General features: G+C 34.5%; 1 protein-coding gene across 2 annotated transcripts; it reads left to right on the top strand.

Annotated features, from left to right (window-relative positions):
* Positions 1 to 8,251: 8,251 nt before the first annotated feature.
* On the top strand, positions 8,252 to 17,560 carry LOC109013778 (mitogen-activated protein kinase 9-like). Of its 2 annotated transcripts, none has more exons than XM_035686024.1 (11): positions 8,252 to 8,891; positions 11,245 to 11,653; positions 11,721 to 11,848; positions 11,995 to 12,054; positions 13,306 to 13,455; positions 13,591 to 13,746; positions 13,879 to 14,019; positions 14,111 to 14,184; positions 15,873 to 15,974; positions 16,271 to 16,520; positions 17,129 to 17,560. In XM_035686024.1, exons 1-11 carry the CDS (start codon positions 8,547 to 8,549, stop codon positions 17,201 to 17,203), a joined length of 1,890 nt encoding a protein of 629 aa, XP_035541917.1. In that variant the 5' UTR covers positions 8,252 to 8,546; the 3' UTR covers positions 17,204 to 17,560. The 2 variants fall into 2 exon arrangements, with proteins under 2 accessions (XP_035541917.1, XP_035541916.1); XM_035686023.1 differs by having other exon boundaries at positions 8,253 to 8,891; positions 17,126 to 17,560.
* Positions 17,561 to 18,321: the final 761 nt, after the last annotated feature.

Genomic DNA, 18,321 nt, shown 5'->3' with positions numbered 1-18,321 from the left:
AAAATTAGTGGTGAAAAGAAAAAACCAATGAATCGGTAAACCGGACCGGGTGGGTTTGGTCCGGTTCTGATTTTATTTTTTTTTAAATCGGTTGAAATCGGTCTAGTTCTATTTTTTATTTTTCTAACACTGGGCCAAACCGAACCGGACTGGTTCATATAAATATATTAATTTTTTATATTGTATAAAATATTTTTTATATGATTTTAATTTATATTATATATAATTTTTACAATTACATGTAAAATAATTTTTTATTATATCATAAATTACTTATTAATATAATATTAAATTTTAAAATCTTATATAAATAATTATATATTATCACTATAGTATATTGTATTAGTAGTTATACTAATTTTATATCACTGTATATTATAATATCCTATAATATAACACTATATTATATATTATAATATATCATTATAGTCTATAATACAATTATAATATATATTATAATATACTACAATATATGATAATATAGTATCGGTTCTTTAAATTTCAAAGTTGGTATATACTAGTTCGGTTATAAAATATGTCCAAAATCGAAGTGAACCAGACCAATTACACCCCTAGTTAAAATGTCCAGCTCCTTGCCTTGTTCATGGGTTTGGCGTGTTCATGCATTGTGTCATTTATGAGCCACTTCATTTCCCACACGTTTACTATGATTCACCTTGTATGAATTGAAACTCTTGAGCATCGATCTAATTTCTTCCCCTATGTTCCCAAGCTCTGAGAAAATTGGTCTGTTTAAATATGATTTGTGCTAGGTCCAATATGTTGGGATAGCTTTACCCACTGCACACAGTTCAACAAAGCCAGAATTCAAGTCCTAATCCAACTCCACCTCTGTCAGTATTAATGATAATCACCAAAAGAACGATAGAGATAAATCTCAATCAAGCCAGTGCTAAAATTTATCATTATATGCATTATCTGATATTATCTTATTATTGATCACTTGTAATTCAAATATTGTAGATAAAGATAAGTGATAGATAGAGATAAGTTTATGTAACAAACCTTTGTACAAAATTATGTCATGTACTTTATATATACTCAATGAATATACAACAGGAAGTAGGTTGCTATTTCAAAACCAAATTGCAATCTTTCATGGTACCAGAGCTTCTTAGGTTAACACCTCTACGATCCTGTTATGGCCTCATCCTCTTTTCCCTTTGATGCACCTAATCTAGCTCCCCTTATTTCTGTGAAACTCGATAATACCAATTATCTTCTATTGGTTTCTCAAATTACCCCAATCCTTCGTAGCATTGATTTTTTTGGAATCAACTATTAGCCCAAACTTTATCCTTTGGGAAAAAAAGGATCAATATTTACTGAGTTGAACGCAACCTTGACTGACACTGTTCTATCATCAATCTATGGACTCAATACGTCCAAGCAAGTTTGGAATCTTCTTGTTTCACGTTTTGCCTCTCATTCACGTTCTCCAGTGGCATACTTTAAGGCTGCGTTTGGATATTGAGATGGACTCAACTGAGCTAAGTTCTTTATGAATAGTAGTAAGTTGAATAGTGGAGGGAGTTCTTTGTAGTCCATCTAAACTGAGTTTAAAGTGTGTTTGAATGTTAAGATGATTTTAGTACTTTTTATGATAAGTTGAAAAAGGTTATAGGTTCCACTTATAAAGATGTGTTAAGTTGAAAAAGTTGTGGGTCTCATGTGTAAGGAGATTTTGAGTTGAGATGAGTTTAGTAATTTAAGAGTTAGATGTTTGGATGTTAGACTCATCTTAAAATTAGACTGACCTTAATTGAGTCTTGCAACCAAATGTAGCCTAAGAGGCAATTGCAATCACTTCGTCAAGGATCTAAGACATGCACAGAATTTCTGCAAACAGCTAAGTCGTGGGCTAATCAACTGGCCATTGTTGACAAACCAGTTGATGAAGATGATTTAGATTCTTATATCATCAGTGACTTAAACCCATCTTTTCATGCCTTTATCACCTCCTACTCTTTTGCAACTCGAAAATCCTCACTTACTTTTAATGATTTTCAAATTGAATTACTTAATTATGAAATGCTAATTAACACCCGAAATCCAACAACTAATTGAGATGCTGGTAGTCTTGCTCTTTATTCTCAGAAACAAAAGAACCACTTCAGCAAAAAAACTCTCTCAGGAGGTTCCTATAAAAACCAACAATCCTCTGTATCAAATTAGAAGAAAGGAAACATGCTTGGATCATCTTCCTTTCCTGCTCAAACCAAACCTCCTTGTCAAATATGTGGTAAGAGTGGTCACCAAGCACTTGATTGCTTCCACATGATGGATTTTACTTACAAGGGACGACACCCTCCAGCTCAGTTGGCAACCATGATTGCTACAAATTTTGATCCTAACAACACTTATATAGATCATACGTAGTTTACTGACAATGGTGCCAATAGCCACATCATTGTAGATATGAATAATCTTCAAATCAGTACAACTTACCAAGGTGAAAATGAGGTTGCCGTAGGTAATGGCTCAGGTATACATATTAAAATGAGGTTGAAACACCAACCTCTCGCTTCCATTTTAATAATGTTCTTCATTGCCCAAATGTTGTTGTCAATATTTTGTCTATTCAAAAATTTTGTCATGATAACAATTGTTGGTTCAAACTGACCTCTGATTTTTGTTATTGTGAAGTACAACCTCATGGGGCAGACTCTTTTACAAAGGCCAAGTAGGTATGGTCTCTACCCTATTCAATTCCCAACTTCAACCAATAAAGCAAGTGCTTACACTGCCCAGATTTGAGTTTCTATAGATTCTTCACTTTGGCACTTACGTTTGGGTCACCCAACATCCAGTGTCCTTAAGATGTTGAAATCTCAATGTAATCTTCCAATTAAGGGCTCTATAGACAATAACTCAATTTGTGAGGCTTGTCAATTAGCAAAGTGCAAGTCTTTACCTCCTCCTCCTCCTCCTCCTCCTGGTTCTGCTTCTTCTTCTTCTTCTTCTTCTATATATATATATATATATATATATATATTTCTACTCGATTGTCTAGGACTCCACTTGAAATAATACACTCTGTCTTATGGTGTTCTCCCATCTCTTTGATAAATGGTTATCGATATTATTTTGTGTTTATTGATGACTTTTCTAGATTTAGTTGGCTATATCCTTTACATGCAAAATAATCTAATGCTTACCCATGTTTTGTTAAGTTTAAATGTTATGTTGAAAACTTATTCAATAACAAAATAAAATACTTTCAGTCAAATGGTGGTGGTGAATTAACCTCCAACCAATTTAAACAGTTTCTCACATCCAATGGAATCATACACCATATGTTCTGCCCTCACACCCTTCAGCAAAATGACATTGCTGAGAGGAAACATAGGCATATAATCGAAACTGGTTTAGCCTTGCTGGCTCATTCTCATTTGCCTTTAAATATTGGGTCAAAGCATTTAGCACTACCATTTATCTAATTAATCGACTCCCTACTTTTGTCCTGCGAAATAAATCTCTATTTCAAATACTATTACACAAAGATCCTGATTATAAATTAATCAAGGTGTTTGGTTGTGCTTGCTACCCACTTCTAAGACCTTATAATGACCACAAACTATTGTTTCATTCCAAAAACTGCATATTCTTAGGTTGCATCTCAAATCATAAGGGGTATCGCTGCTTAGACCCCTCAACTAATCGTGTCTATCTTAGTAGAAATGTGATAATTGATGAATACATGTTCCCTACTCGTGCCTCCACTCAATCCCTACAGAGGCCACCTGTCATGGAGTCTAATCCTGGAGGCTGCACTCTTACTACAACTGCTACTACTACTCAGGTATCTTCTCATGCTTATTCTCCTTTATTTGAATGTTCCTCATATTTCACTACCTTCCTCTCAACATAACTTTGCTAATCAACCCACTCGACCAACTACAACCACACATACTTCTGATCCACTTAGCTCCCCATCATCCTTAGATTTTGTTTTGCCTCCTTCCCTAGAACCTACAAGTGGTAACTAGTCCACTTCCTCCTCTAGTGTTAGTCACCTTGTCTCCACACATCCTATGCTTACTTGTGCTAAGATAGATAATCATTGTCTCAAACAATTTCCTTACTACCACTTATATTACTTCACCAAGCATCCCTTGTGCGCATTGCATTCTCAAGTTATTCCTACAACTCCCTTATCATTCACTCAAGCTATAAAGTGTGCTGATTGGAGAACTGCCATGCAAAAGGAGTTTTAGGCACTACAAGCCAACCAGACCTGGTCTTTATGTCCTAGGCCTCTCAATCGCAACATCATTAAGAACAAATGGGTTTACAAAATGAAGCAAAAATCTGATGGTTTAGTTGAAAGATTCAAAGCTCGCCTTATGGCTAAAGGGTCTTAACAACAAGATGGTCTCAACTATTTCGAGACTTTCAACCCTGTTGTCAAACCTTCCACCATTTGAATAGTGTTAGCACTTGTTGTTCACTTTGATTGGCCTCTCCGATAGCTTGATGTGTCTAATGCCTTCTTGTATGGGACATTACAGGAGGAGGTTTTCATGGAGCAACCTCTGAGTTCATTGATCGTTGATCCCCCACTCATGTGTGCAAGCTGCTTAAGTCCATAAAGCAAAAGTCCCTTTATGGACTTAAGCAGGCTCCAATTAAGAGTTTGGTTTCAGCAGCTCTCTCAGTCCTTGTTGCAACTTGGCTTCAACTCTTCCCAGGTGAATTGCTCTCTATTTACTTGTCATCATCACAACACTCATTTGTTCATTCTGGTATATGTTGACAATTTAATCATTCTTTGCACTCATCTATCTATGATCATGAGTTTGATTTCCTCCTTGCAATAAGACTTTGCAATGAAGGACTTGGGACCATTATCTTATTTCTTGGGCATCCAAGTTCACCGAGATGCCACTGGTCTGCACGTTTCTCAAACTAAATACATTGTTGATGTACTTCACCAAGCCAAAATGGCTGGTGCAAAGCCCTGCTCTAATCCTCTCACTTCAAGAGTCAAGCTTTCCCAATCAACAGGTGACCCTTTCCCCAACGTTATTGAGTATCATTAGATTATTGGAGCACTTTGCTATTGCACATTGACATGCCCAAAAATTGCCTTTGTGGTGAATCAATTATGTCAATTCATGCACTCACCTACCTCCACTAATTAGAATGCTGCAAAGAGGGTGTTAAGGTACCTTAAGGGTACCATTCAACATGTACTTTGGCAAGGGCTACCTAGATTTAAATGCCTTTAGTGACTCTAACTGGGCTGGAAATGTAGATAACCGACGCTCTACCATAGGGTATGCTATTCAAAATATTCCACTCAAGAGAGTGGATCAAAGATTAAGGTTCATGGCCCCAAGGCCCATGGCCATCCATGTGATTATTAGAAACATAACAAGCGTACTATCTTGAGACAAAATGAGCAAGACTATCAAACACATGAGCACGAAATTCAAATCCTGTCAAAGTTAATATGGGCTTAATAATATAACGGACATTGTGGAAAATTAATGACTTCCAGCAAGATATTCACCCTCACATGGGTGAAATTAAGATCCTGACGACCTGCATTATAGTGAAGAAGGAATGAAGCCAAACTCTAAAGGACAAGCCCTACCATATAGAGGCAATCTACCCATATAAATACCTGAATGTTTGAAAACACGATTCACTATCACTGACCTAGGTATTAGAGGTGTCGCTCACACCTTTGAGCCACTCTCATTTTCTGGTTGCAAGTTAGTAGGACTAATTGCAGGAGTACAAAACACGTCCTCAAACAATTTGATTGGACATGACTTCAATGAAGTGTGACATGCTCCAATTTTTTGGTATTTGTAGACACATATGTGTGTAAAATGTGGAGAAAAGAAAAACCAAGGTAAAAATATGAAACATAAACGGTGAGTATATTTTAGTGGGTCTAGGTATTACAGTTGTAATTTTTAGTTTTTAGTTACAAATTAGTTAGACTTGGTTAGTGTTTTTTTTTTTTTATTATCAAAACAAAGAATAATGATAAACGCCAATCTTAAAGTCATGCATATACAAAATATGCCTGACTTTAAGCTATTTTTTATGCAAAATTATACAAACGAAATAGTTTCATCAAATATATTATGAATTAGAAATTATTATTTTCTTTTATTGATGATATTTCTATTTAAAATTATGATTTTGGAAAAGAATAAAAAAGAGGTTAACACTACAATAAACTGATTTCTTTTCTTTTATTTGTTAAAAAAATTAAAAAAAAAATTCCATAATTGCGTGCAAACTCCTCCATGTTTATTATTTCAACGGAGATAATTGTCTTTGATTGACATAAACGGAATCCACCCTTGCTTTCCGGATAATTGAGTCATACGTCACATAGAAATGAGTAACGATATGCATCACAACATATTTTATCATACATGTTATAAAATAAGAGTATTTTAATAAAATAATATTATTTTTATAAAATATTTTATAAAATTCTCTTATTTTAAAAATTATTTTATAAAATATTATAAAAAATGATGTTGAGTTATCATTTTTACAGAGAAATACACCCAATCATGTGCAAACTTTTATTATTTTACGAATTATAATTAACTTTGAAGCTTTTACTCTTTCTTGCCTTTTTCTATTAATCAAAGTCCATTTTGTCAACAATGTATGGCTACATTTTGATGGGCCTGAAATTTTCAACAAGGGTGAGCAGTTTTTTCTTTTGCGTTTTTAATTGTGTGGCTGCGGTTGCTCTATGCTCTTGCATAATTGTCAAACCTGTTTACAGTTTGAGTTTACACCAGCCTCTCTAAAACTAGTGTATTTATTCTATTTAAAAAAAGAAATGATTTTTAAGATAATTTATTCACCCAAAAAATATGTCAAAAGAAATGTTTTAATTATAAAAAATTTTATAAATTAAACTCATAAATTGACGTAGTTTAAAGTAGTATAAAAAATTCTAAAATTATTTTTATTAAAAAATAGATCTAACGTATCATATAAAATCACATAAATTATAAATTTACTTTTATAAAATTTCTTTTATGATTATAACACTTTTCATATGGCAATAATGTGGATAGTTGTTAGTCAATATAAAAAAAGTTGTTTTTTTTTTACTATTTTTATAATTGTAGTGAACCCTACGATAAGAGATACTTAAAAGTAAATCAATTTGTTTTATTTACTACAAAGGAAAACTAGACTGTATAGCATTCGAATGTCCTTGCTTCTTCTATATTGCAAATTCATTCAAAAACACATTCTCACAACTATTAGATTTTAAGGAAAAAACATTTAAAGCTACCACCATTGGGGAGTTGTTTTAATTGAATAGCTACAATATAGTACATTATAGCTATAATATAATATTGTACATTAATTGGAGAGTTTTTTTGGTTTTTGAATTCTTCCATCTACATTTATTTTTTTCGTACTATTTGTTCACTCTATTAATGTGATTGATCAAATCAATTATTTTAAATTAAAAAAATGATGCAACCAATTATATTAGTAGAGTACGTAAAAGAATACGTAAAAATAACTGCATATAAAATTTTTATTTTCAAAATAAACAATACTACAAGCACTTCCATGATCCATTGAAATTCATACATACACATATTATTTGTGTCCATATCTTTATCAATTATTGATAAGGGTAAGAGAAGGCAATCACTTGTTTTTTAAAGAGAAATCTTTATCTACAATGAAATTTTACAAAAATAAATTTACCAACTAATATAATTTAATATGATATGTTAGATTGAAAAATAAATTTAACGTGTTATATAAAGTCATGCCAATTTATAGATTTAGTTTTATAAAATTTCTTTGGGATGGTAACAATTCTTTTTCTTTTTGTTAAACTAGCATTTTAAATTAGATTCCAGTATGCTGTAACTAGATCCTCCAAAACTATTGAGAGAATATTTGGATCTGGGTTTCAAAACTCTTAACACCATTTAAGATTTTGGAATCACTGTGTCCTACAAAAAATCTAATCTCAGATCCATCAAAGTGCCTCCTCAGAACTAAAAGTGACAGTATTTTTACCTGATCATGACTGCTTAATTTGTCTTTAAGGGAAAGCCTAGAAACTCTTGCATAAATAATGGAGATTGAGAGTGATGTCATCAAAGAGTCAGGTCAAAACTTGGTTTTGTCTTGACAGAACATGCAAAACTCTCGATGATTGAACAGAAAAGAAAACCCAACACTGAATAAAAATACACGTTCTCACAGATTTCACGACACGTCGGGAGCAAAGCATCTGTTTATATACCGTTTTTTTGCATCATTAATTCTCCGCAGCCCATCTCTCAAAAGCAACCACACGACTCTGTTTCACTTTCTCTGTCCCATCCCAAAGCCCCCCCAAGAAAGGCAAGCTAAACAACCCAAGAAAGAAGAGCAGGTGGCAGAAGCTACGAAGAGAGATAGAGAGAGATTCTTGGAAGGGAAGAAAGAGAGTGAGAGAGAGGAGGGCAACGCTGAATAGATCGAGTGGCTGGGAAACGAGGAAGTGGGAAGGGAGTTTTGTGTGTATGGGGAGTGGAGGTACACTGGTGGAAGGGGTTCGTCGCTGGTTTCAACGTCGCACAGATAACTACAGAAATAGTAACGGTTCAGGCACTAACACTAACACCTATAATAATCAGCACGCTAAAAATATCGTTATTGATGATAGTTGTGGCCACGTCTCTTCTGTGAGCGAACTTTGCGCTCAATCATCCGTAGTTCGTAAGCGTAAGAAAGGACTAAAACAAGGAGAGGAACGAGAAGAAGAGGAAGCCCCAGTGGGAGACTTTGATACGTCTTGCTTGAAGCTCGTTAAGGTTCCCAAACGGACCACCAACTCCAAACCTGGCTCCATGGATTCCCAAAAGAAGGTCTCTTCCTTTTTTTTTTTTTTTCCCTCCTTTTCTCTCTTTTTGGAGATCTGGGTGTTTTTTATTTTAAATGGCTGAGATCTCTTTGTCATTTGGTTTAATTTGGGGGTTCTTTTGTTTTTTGCCTGGGTGTTGATTTGATTTGATTGTTCATATCTTGTTTGTTTGATTTGAGTTTTTTTTTCTCGATCAATGGAGGAACAGTATTTCCATTTTCATGCTTTATTATTATTATTTTTTAACTCGTAAAAGGGTCCTTAAATCTGTTTCTTATTATTATCGTATTCACGAATGACATTCGACTTGGATCAGCAAAAGTTAGTTAAAAAAAGGGTTTGCTATCTTAGGTTTCGTCTAGTCGATGGTAAAATGTAGAAGAGAATCGTGTTTTGAAATTTGGAAAAATGATGTTGTCGAACCTGAGGGACTTTACCCAGCTAAGATTTTCTAGTCTATTTAACTCGATTAGATCTTCTTTTCGATTTCTAGGAAACAAGTACCAGTCGGTTATTTTAATTTCCTTTGTTTTCTCAGCAACCGAGCAGAGGGATGTTAGAACCAATTCTCCTGCAAATTTATTTTGTTGATTACTTTAAAAAGCTGAAATTCGAGGATCTCTGAATTTTTTAAAATTTGTGATGTTTGGCTTTGATCTCTTGCCATCCATCATCAGTTAAAGGTTAATGTATTTTATGAGGATGGATAAGTAGTGCAATAAAGTAGTGCATCTGGGGGTTCCGCTGCATTGTTAACCCTTATGATTTAACTTCTTGACTAGGGCCATTGGGATTGTTGACTATTGATTCATTAACATTATGATCTGTATTATTGCTATATAGTTCCTGGTCTCACTCTGATATTTCCCCGCTAGTTTTGTTATATCCACATAATCAACTAATTAGCTTCTTTCTGATCATTGGCAGTTTGTGTTTATTCACCCCTTGGTTGGATTTATGGTCCATTTGAATTGTACTGCGAAATTGTATCCATGATAACTTACATGTACCATGTACATCTCCAAAGTGTTTGTAGGATGAAATTGTCAATGAAATCTAGTGGGGCTGTGTGTATCTACCATTCTCCTATCTGTTTGTAAAAAAAAAAAAATCTGTTTTGTTTTTTATTTTAACCATATGGAATTGATAAAATATACTTCCTCGATCATAATTACAATGTCCTTTTTTAAATGGCAAGATTATTAATGAAAAGGATTCTACATAATAAATTTCCTGAAAAGTCTCATGCATATTATAGATAGGTGTCATTTTTAATGTTTTTTCAAAGGCTATTACGAGAAAATGCACTAGTATTTTAATATTTTCAAAGTGGACACATATTCTTGGACTTTCCGAAAAGAAAAAGTAAGGCATTTGATTTGGTATGAAGGCAGTATTTTTTTTTTTTAATCTAAGTTTGTAGAGAGCCTTTCATTTGATAAATTGGTGGTATCGAGGATGTGGAGATATATATTTTTTTGGATAAAGATAAAAAATTTATTGAAATAAAAGTAGGCATAGCCCAATTACATAGGACGTATACAAAGAATAAACCTAACAACAACTAGGAACTAGTAATGAATACAAGAAAATCATGAAAACTAGCCCTGTTGCAATCAATGACAGTAGCCCAAGAAAAAAGCATATTGAAAAAGAATCTCTTAAGCTCATCCATGGAACGCTCCCAATCTTCAAAGCGTCAACAATTTCCCTCCATCCAAAGACACCACATAATACAATGAAGAATAATTTTCCACTCAGCAGCGAGACTGATATTTTTCTTGCCAGGGAGACTGATATTTCACTTTAGCTGGCTACACTGTTTCAATAGTGACTAAAATCCTGAGAAAGATGGAGATCCATGATATTGAGATAGATGTTAATCCATCGAAGCATTTGCAGTGTATGAGATTGAATAAGTTATTCATTTTTCTTTTGAAAGTGGCAATGTGGCATCCCAAAGGCAAGAAAAGTAGCTGATTTTTTTCTTGTTGGAAGATGTTACTTGGGATGGTGGCTCATCAGCTTCCTAGAAAGGTTATGAATATTGCAGAATGGATGTAAAAGATGCGTGTATGATAGCTAAGTTTTTGTTAATATTTTCTATACATCTAAGAAACTGGTATCAGTTTCATGATGGTGCAAGTTTCAAGATCCATTTATTGTTACTTGTTATAGGAGAGTAGTTTTTTGCCGTAGATATCTGTCTCCTGCTTGTGTCTTTTTGTTGAATTTATTATTTGTTACAACACCAATGACATAAACAAGTTGTATTAGTTGATGTTTTCTTGTCCTTTCTTCATGTAGAAAATTTTCAACTATTTTCTCATAAATAACAACTACTATTCCTCCTACAGGGTGGGTTAGAGACAGAATTCTTCACAGAGTATGGAGAGGCAAGCCGGTACCAAATTCAAGAAGTCGTTGGGAAAGGAAGTTATGGTGTTGTTGGCTCTGCAATTGACACCCATACTGGAGAAAGGGTTGCAATTAAGAAAATTAATGATGTTTTTGAACATGTTTCTGATGCCACTAGGATTCTGAGAGAAATTAAGCTCCTCCGGTTGTTGCGTCATCCTGATATTGTAGAAATAAAGCATATTATGCTTCCTCCTTCACGACGGGAATTTAGAGATATTTATGTTGTTTTTGAGTTAATGGAATCTGATCTTCATCAAGTAATTAAGGCAAATGATGATCTTACTCCTGAGCATTATCAGTTTTTCTTGTACCAGCTTCTTCGTGGTCTGAAGTATATACATACAGGTTGGCCTTTTTCACTAATCCCTTAGCCTTTAATGAAAGTTGATTAATTTTCCTAAGTTACTTGCAGCAAATGTCTTTCATAGAGATTTAAAGCCAAAAAACATTCTTGCTAATGCTGACTGCAAATTAAAGATATGTGATTTTGGGCTTGCTCGTGTGTCTTTCAATGATGCCCCGTCAGCAATTTTCTGGACTGTAAGTTGTTCTGTTGTTGCATTTTGCTGAATTTCTTACTATGATTTTTTAGTAAAATTTTAGAAAATATTGTTAGTTTGCTTTCAATTTATTTCTAGTCTTAGCATCAGAATCATTGCTTTCCAACTTATTTGCTGCTATTGAAGGACTATGTTGCAACGCGATGGTATCGTGCACCTGAACTGTGTGGCTCGTTTTTCTCGAAAGTAAGCTGCTTTTTATCTTCTTTTTTTTTACCTGATGCTTTTTTATCTTGAATCAGAAGAGCTGCAAAAATACCTTGATTATCCTATTGCAATTTGCTCTGTTGGATGAAGTGATATGAAAATACAATTCTTCTAAACTAATTTCTTGTTAAGTTACATAGGTGTTCCTTTAATTGGTTCCTCTCTTACTTTTGTATCTTTGTTAGTCTTTTTGTAATTCTGTCTAACTTGCATAATATCTGCTTGAGAAAGTTCAACACAAGTTACTGCATACTTGAACTCCTATATTTTATTAAATAAAATTCTAGATGGGCATTTTTGCGAAGGCCTCGAGCTACTATTTATTTATTTGTTTGTGGTTGCAATTTTAATTCCAAGTTAAGCTTGTACTCTTATTTGCACTATTAGCAGAGCTTTTATTTTGTGTTTTATTTTTAACTAATGGAAGATCACTATAAAGCATCAAACTCTCTATATCTACTATTTGTTAGAAAGAAATAGAGCCATCCATTTGCGATAGCCAAATTTTCAAGATTTTGGTGTTTGAAGTGGATGTTGACAAGTACCTTGTGAATGTAAACTGAAAGTATCTTATAAAGTGAAGCATGTCTTCTATAAAGCCTTATTTTTTTCCATCCCTTGGTGAATGCTTCATATCTTTTCATCCCATTTTAATACCGGCATGGTTCATTAATTTCTACGAAGACACATGATTCAATATTGGACGATTCATCCACTTAAGGTTGAAAATTTGCTTTTTGCTCCATTTGGATCGCATAATGGCACAGGGCTATAATTTTCCAAGTTTGGTTAGTTTCCTGAATACTGATTAGGTCCAATCAATTGTTTCTCAAATTGGTCCATTCACACGTTTGGACCAACCTTGTGATACGTACTAGGAATGATCAATGGGCCTATTTGGACACCCATATTGTCATTGATGATAGACTTTCAAACAGTGAGGATGCTTAATAAAGTAATGCAAATATTGCCCATGTCATGAATGTTGTCCTAGTGTCCTGTGTTGAAAGAGTTGTTGTTTGCTTTGAGTCTTAAGACTATGGTTGCTATAGGAAATTTGTCACCTTCAACAGTTGTCATTGACTTTTTATGACTTTTTATTTAGTATATAGTGGCATGGTTTTAATTTCCTTTCTTTTTTCTGCATAAGCAAGTTACAATCAAATATTTAACATGTTTGATTTGTCAAATTGGTATTGAACTGTTTCTACGGTCTTTATTGTTTTGCAGTACACCCCTGCTATTGATATTTGGAGTGCAGGATGCATATTTGCAGAAATGCTTACAGGAAAACCACTATTTCCTGGAAAAAATGTGGTGCACCAATTAGATCTCATGACTGATTTTCTTGGCACTCCTGCTCAAGAATCTATTGCAAGGGTAAGTTTTCACATTCTAGTTGCTTTTCCTTTTCATTATCTTAGACAAACCAATCACATACTGTAAGCAAATCGTGTTTCTGAGTGTCTTAATTTTGATTTTATTTTAACTGATACTTTACCATGATATTGGCAGATTCGGAATGAAAAGGCAAGAAGGTATCTGAGCAGCATGCGGAAAAAGCAACCAGTTCCTTTCTCCCAAAAGTTCCCTAATGCGGATCCATTGGCTCTTCGCCTACTAGAGCGCCTACTTGCATTTGATCCTAAAGATCGTCCCACAGCTGAAGAGGTAACTTATGTTCAGTCAAACAATTTCCAGACAAAGGCTCCAATTAAACTAAAGAGAAATGAATCGAATTTCATTTATCTAAATGTTTGAGTTCGTAATATCTCCTAATGTTCCCTACTCCTATGCTGACAGGCATTATCTGATCCTTACTTCAATAGTTTATCTAATGTGGAGCGTGAACCTTCATCCACTCAACCTATATCAAAACTTGAGTTTGAGTTTGAGAGGAGGAAACTGACTAAAGATGATGTTAGAGAGTTAATCTATAGAGAGGTATGGCGACACATTTTGATGCTTGTTTATGTAGCAAAATGGCTTCTATTATTCATGATGGCTATATTAAATTTTGTTTTGAATCAAACAGATTTTAGAATATCATCCCCAGATGCTGCAGGAGTATCTTCAAGGTGGAGATCAGACTAGCTTTATGTACCCAAGGTTGGGCAATTGTCTATGGTTTTTCACTTTATGTTATTGTTATTATAGGAGAGCTATTTTATTTATTTTCTTTTGTAAACCTAATGCTGCATTTGTCATTTGATCTACTTCGTACTGACATCTCAGATTCTAAATTATGTCATCTAAATGTTCAATGGTTCAAAATCTATGGCATATTGAAGGAAATTGTAAATCTACGATATAGAGAACACCGTTGTTCTTGTCCAGCATTGTTGTAGGATTCCATGACTTAGATTTTAACTCACAATTTACTAAGACTGCCATGTCTGCAGTTTTGTATTACCTGGTCCAGTGTATTATAAGTTTCTTCAGCTGTTGAGAGAACTTCCCAATCAAATGATGTACAACCCACTGATCATCATTATGTTTTTTTAGAGAAAAAAAGTCCCCAATTGTCAACATTGATATATAACTTAAAAAGATGAGCCTCTGCATGAGATAGATGCTAAAGTAATAAGTTTTGAAAAAATCATAAGCCAGAATGGAGCAATCCTTCATCGGTGAAGAAACTTACAGGTCATAGAATTTACTTAATAGTTTAGTCCTCTCTTTGGCGTAAAGGTAAACATTCCCTAGTATAAAAAAGAAAGAGTTTAGTCCTCAATTGCTTTTGTTTTTTTTAATAAGTAAAACCAAGGTTATTATTATGAAAATAGGTGTAGCCCAAGTACACAGGAAGTATATGGAGAGAATGCACCTAATTAGGAAAGTCCTCACTTTGTTTTTTTAGCTTCATCAAGATCTCAGCCTTGCCCATTTTGCAATCACGATTGCCCTCTATATCTCGGAATTTTTCTCCATAAAGAATGGCTGGTCATGAATAATTTTGGCTATAAATCTGAAATGCTTACTCATTTATACTGATTATTACTTAAATTCTTAGTCATATCTCCCAAAAGCTTTACATAGCAGTTACTGTATCAGTGACCACTGCTCCAGCCAGCTTTGAATGTGGACTGGAGTAATTGTGATTTTTTTAAACCAATGAATACATGTTTAGCACGGACTACATAGATATTCCCAAATTGATTGAATTAATGGTTATGCAAAGTCATGGACCCAATAGGAGGAAACAGTGCCAATGAGAATGCTTTCAATCTACAATTATTTGATGTAGTCTATTCAAACTTGATAGATCACTTTTGGTTTGCTTCTGACCAGTTCCATTGATTTTTAACAATAAAAAAGCACCAACATACAAGGGTACAGATCAAATGGTTTTTTGGCACCCTACTTCCGATGTTTTTGTTGGGGTTTCGGCACCCTTTGTATTTCCTTAATTTAATTCTGTTAGAATCACTGAAATTATATAACCCCCCCTCCCCCGGTATTTACTTTTTATATAGCTTCTCTATGTTTTCGTTTGGGCTAAACATCATGTTCAATGCGTGTGAGATGAGATCTCCTGTTAATGGAGGGTTCTATATTCTTGACTTCCATAGCCTGAGACATTGTTTTGGTGCTTCAAACATGCTTTCTTTTCTTAGCGGAAAGCATTATTGTGCTAATCTTGCTGCTGATTGGAATAAATATTGAACCAATGCAGTTTGAATTTTGATGCAAGTTTGCAAGTCAGAAATTCAAGTTATATGCTAAAAAGCAATTCTTTTGTATAAATAAGATTCATGCTATGATTATCAGTGAGTAAAATGTATTTTGCAATTTAGTGGTGTAGATCGATTCAAACGGCAGTTTGCGCATCTTGAAGAGCATTATGGTAAAGGTGAAAGAAGCACTCCACTCCAAAGGCAGCATGCTTCCTTACCTAGGTACGCCTTTAAATTGAAAGTTGCCATGTTATTAGTTTGTACTTATCGATATTCGTCTGTCATTGTGGAAAAGAGTACACCCAATTTCAATTGTTTTTGGCCAGAGAATGATCCTTGTTGCATCATTTGTTTGGTTTTCAAATTGAAAGGTTTTTTCCTTGGTAATAAAATAATCTATATTTTTGGGCTGCTAAGCCATCCCCAGTTGCCAAAACAAAAGGATAGGAAATTTAATAAACCAAGTCAGATGATGTTTTTTGCTTTCATATAAATTTCCTGCATTTTACTTTTTCCAGGGAGCGGGTTTGTGCACCCAAGGATGAGACTACTGACCCCAAAAGTGAAATTGAAAAGCAAACTGCAGCTTCTGTTGCTACAGGTCTTGAGAGTCCTCCAAGGTCGCAGCAATATGAAAATTCAGAAAATGTTAATACAGATACACAAAATGGACCTAGTAAGCCGAACCACAGTGCTCGAAGTCTGTTGAAGAGCGCTAGTATTAGTGCTTCCAAGTGTGTAGTTGTGAAATCAAGAAAAGATTCAGAGGTAATTACCATTCTTGTAAACATACGCTCCTGTTTCAATGTCTGGATGTTGATGATAGATCTCTATTAATCTCTTGTACATTTGTCCAAATAAAATGATCAACTGATTGTTTGTGGACAGAAAAAGTCTCTCAGAAACTAAAGTAATAATTCCCCCACCCCCAAAAAATGGCGTTTGGAGTCTTCATTCTTGTCTTCATAGAACTCAGAAATTTTCTTCCGTACTGACTTATCAAAAACTTTTCTTCATTCTTGGGTGATAAGCATCATTGCTGTTACCCACCAATCGGCATTTTTAACTGTTTAAAATGATGGCTGCTTTCTTCTGGCTGCCATTCTGATTGTGGTTTCTACTTGCTCTCGAATGATGGGTCTTTGGCTTAAGCTACTCGAGACTAAATGGATTCAACTCTTTTTCAAGGGCAGCTTTTAGGGTCTCCCCCTGCCCACCAATACTACTGTGAAGTGTAACAAAAATAACAAAATAACCTATGTAATCTAAGAGGTCCATGATCTAGTGTCAGCATTAATCTGGTGCTTGTCTCTCTTCTCTTGGAACTATCTGCATTTATCTGATCATGTATGTGTCTATTTGCTTGTTAACAGCAGGAGGAACCAATTGTTGAGGACAATGATGAGGCAATCAACGGCTTGTTGCAAAAGGTTGCCACCCTACATGCCTGATTTCCTAGCTCTGATCTATACTTCCAGATAGTGTAGTTTTGTGCTCAGTGCATATTTCCTCCGTGGTATGGATGGAGGGTGCTCGATAAATCTACACTGAAGACCCTCATTATTTCAGGTAGAAGCTAACGCTCGATTGCATGATAATTGTGTTAGTAGTAGAGAAAATCTTGTAATGAAACATTATTTGGAAGACACCACAACATTGTCCCCTTTGTGTACTGTGATACAATAGGGAGAGGTTTTGGTTTGAAGAACAGGGAATCTGTATTTTGTTTTCATTTCGTTTACCTATATAACCGCTTAGTTCTGATTGCTGGTAACTTATTGTAACTTCATCATCCTATCTCCATCATACCCCAATGGAGTTGAATGTGTTTCTTTGATTGAATTCATAACTTAAATTGTCAATGACTGGTAGAAATTGCAGAAATTGCCTGATATCCTCTTAATTCCTGCCTTGCCTTTTCACCCCTCCATTTTTAGCCATTTATTACTTGGAAAATCATATGTAAAGGTCTAAAATGTGCAAGCACCGCGCTGACCCTTGGGAAAAAAAATAGGACTCATATGAAAAAAAGCCACTTTTTCTTAGCGAGTCTCTTTTTTTCAAAGGTCTGCACAATGCTTGCACATTATAGACCTTTAAATAGATCGCTTAGCTCTGATCATATCAACTGATCTGGCAGGCGTAACGTTTATCAACATTAGGTTTATAATCCGTACTAGGTTCTCCTAGATTACCAACTACATAATTCTGGTGGATTGGATTTATTCCTCGTGGATGACTCCAAATCAAGGACCTTGCCTTAATGGTTTCACGACATACAAAAAATAGTTAGACCATATCATCCAGATTTTTCTGTTCTACTTTCATGGCCTTTTGCGAACTGTCGATTGCATAATACGTTTAAGTAATGCTTTAGGGATCTTCTGCATATCACATCGTGATATTTGATAGGCTTTTCTTAAGTTTCAAAAATAATTTTGTCGAGTACTACACAATAGAGTTTTGCTATATACAACCTGTGTGTTAACACGCTGCTTATAGTGAGATCTATTATAATTTAAAAAAAAAATTAAAACACCAATCATATTTTTAGCATAACTGGTGTGGA

The sequence above is a fragment of the Juglans regia genome, chromosome 15, assembly GCF_001411555.2.
Source record: "Juglans regia cultivar Chandler chromosome 15, Walnut 2.0, whole genome shotgun sequence".
Lineage (NCBI taxonomy): Eukaryota > Viridiplantae > Streptophyta > Magnoliopsida > Fagales > Juglandaceae > Juglans > Juglans regia.
The sequence above is the reverse complement of the archived record's forward strand: the minus strand, read 5'-3'. Positions and strand labels throughout refer to the sequence as shown.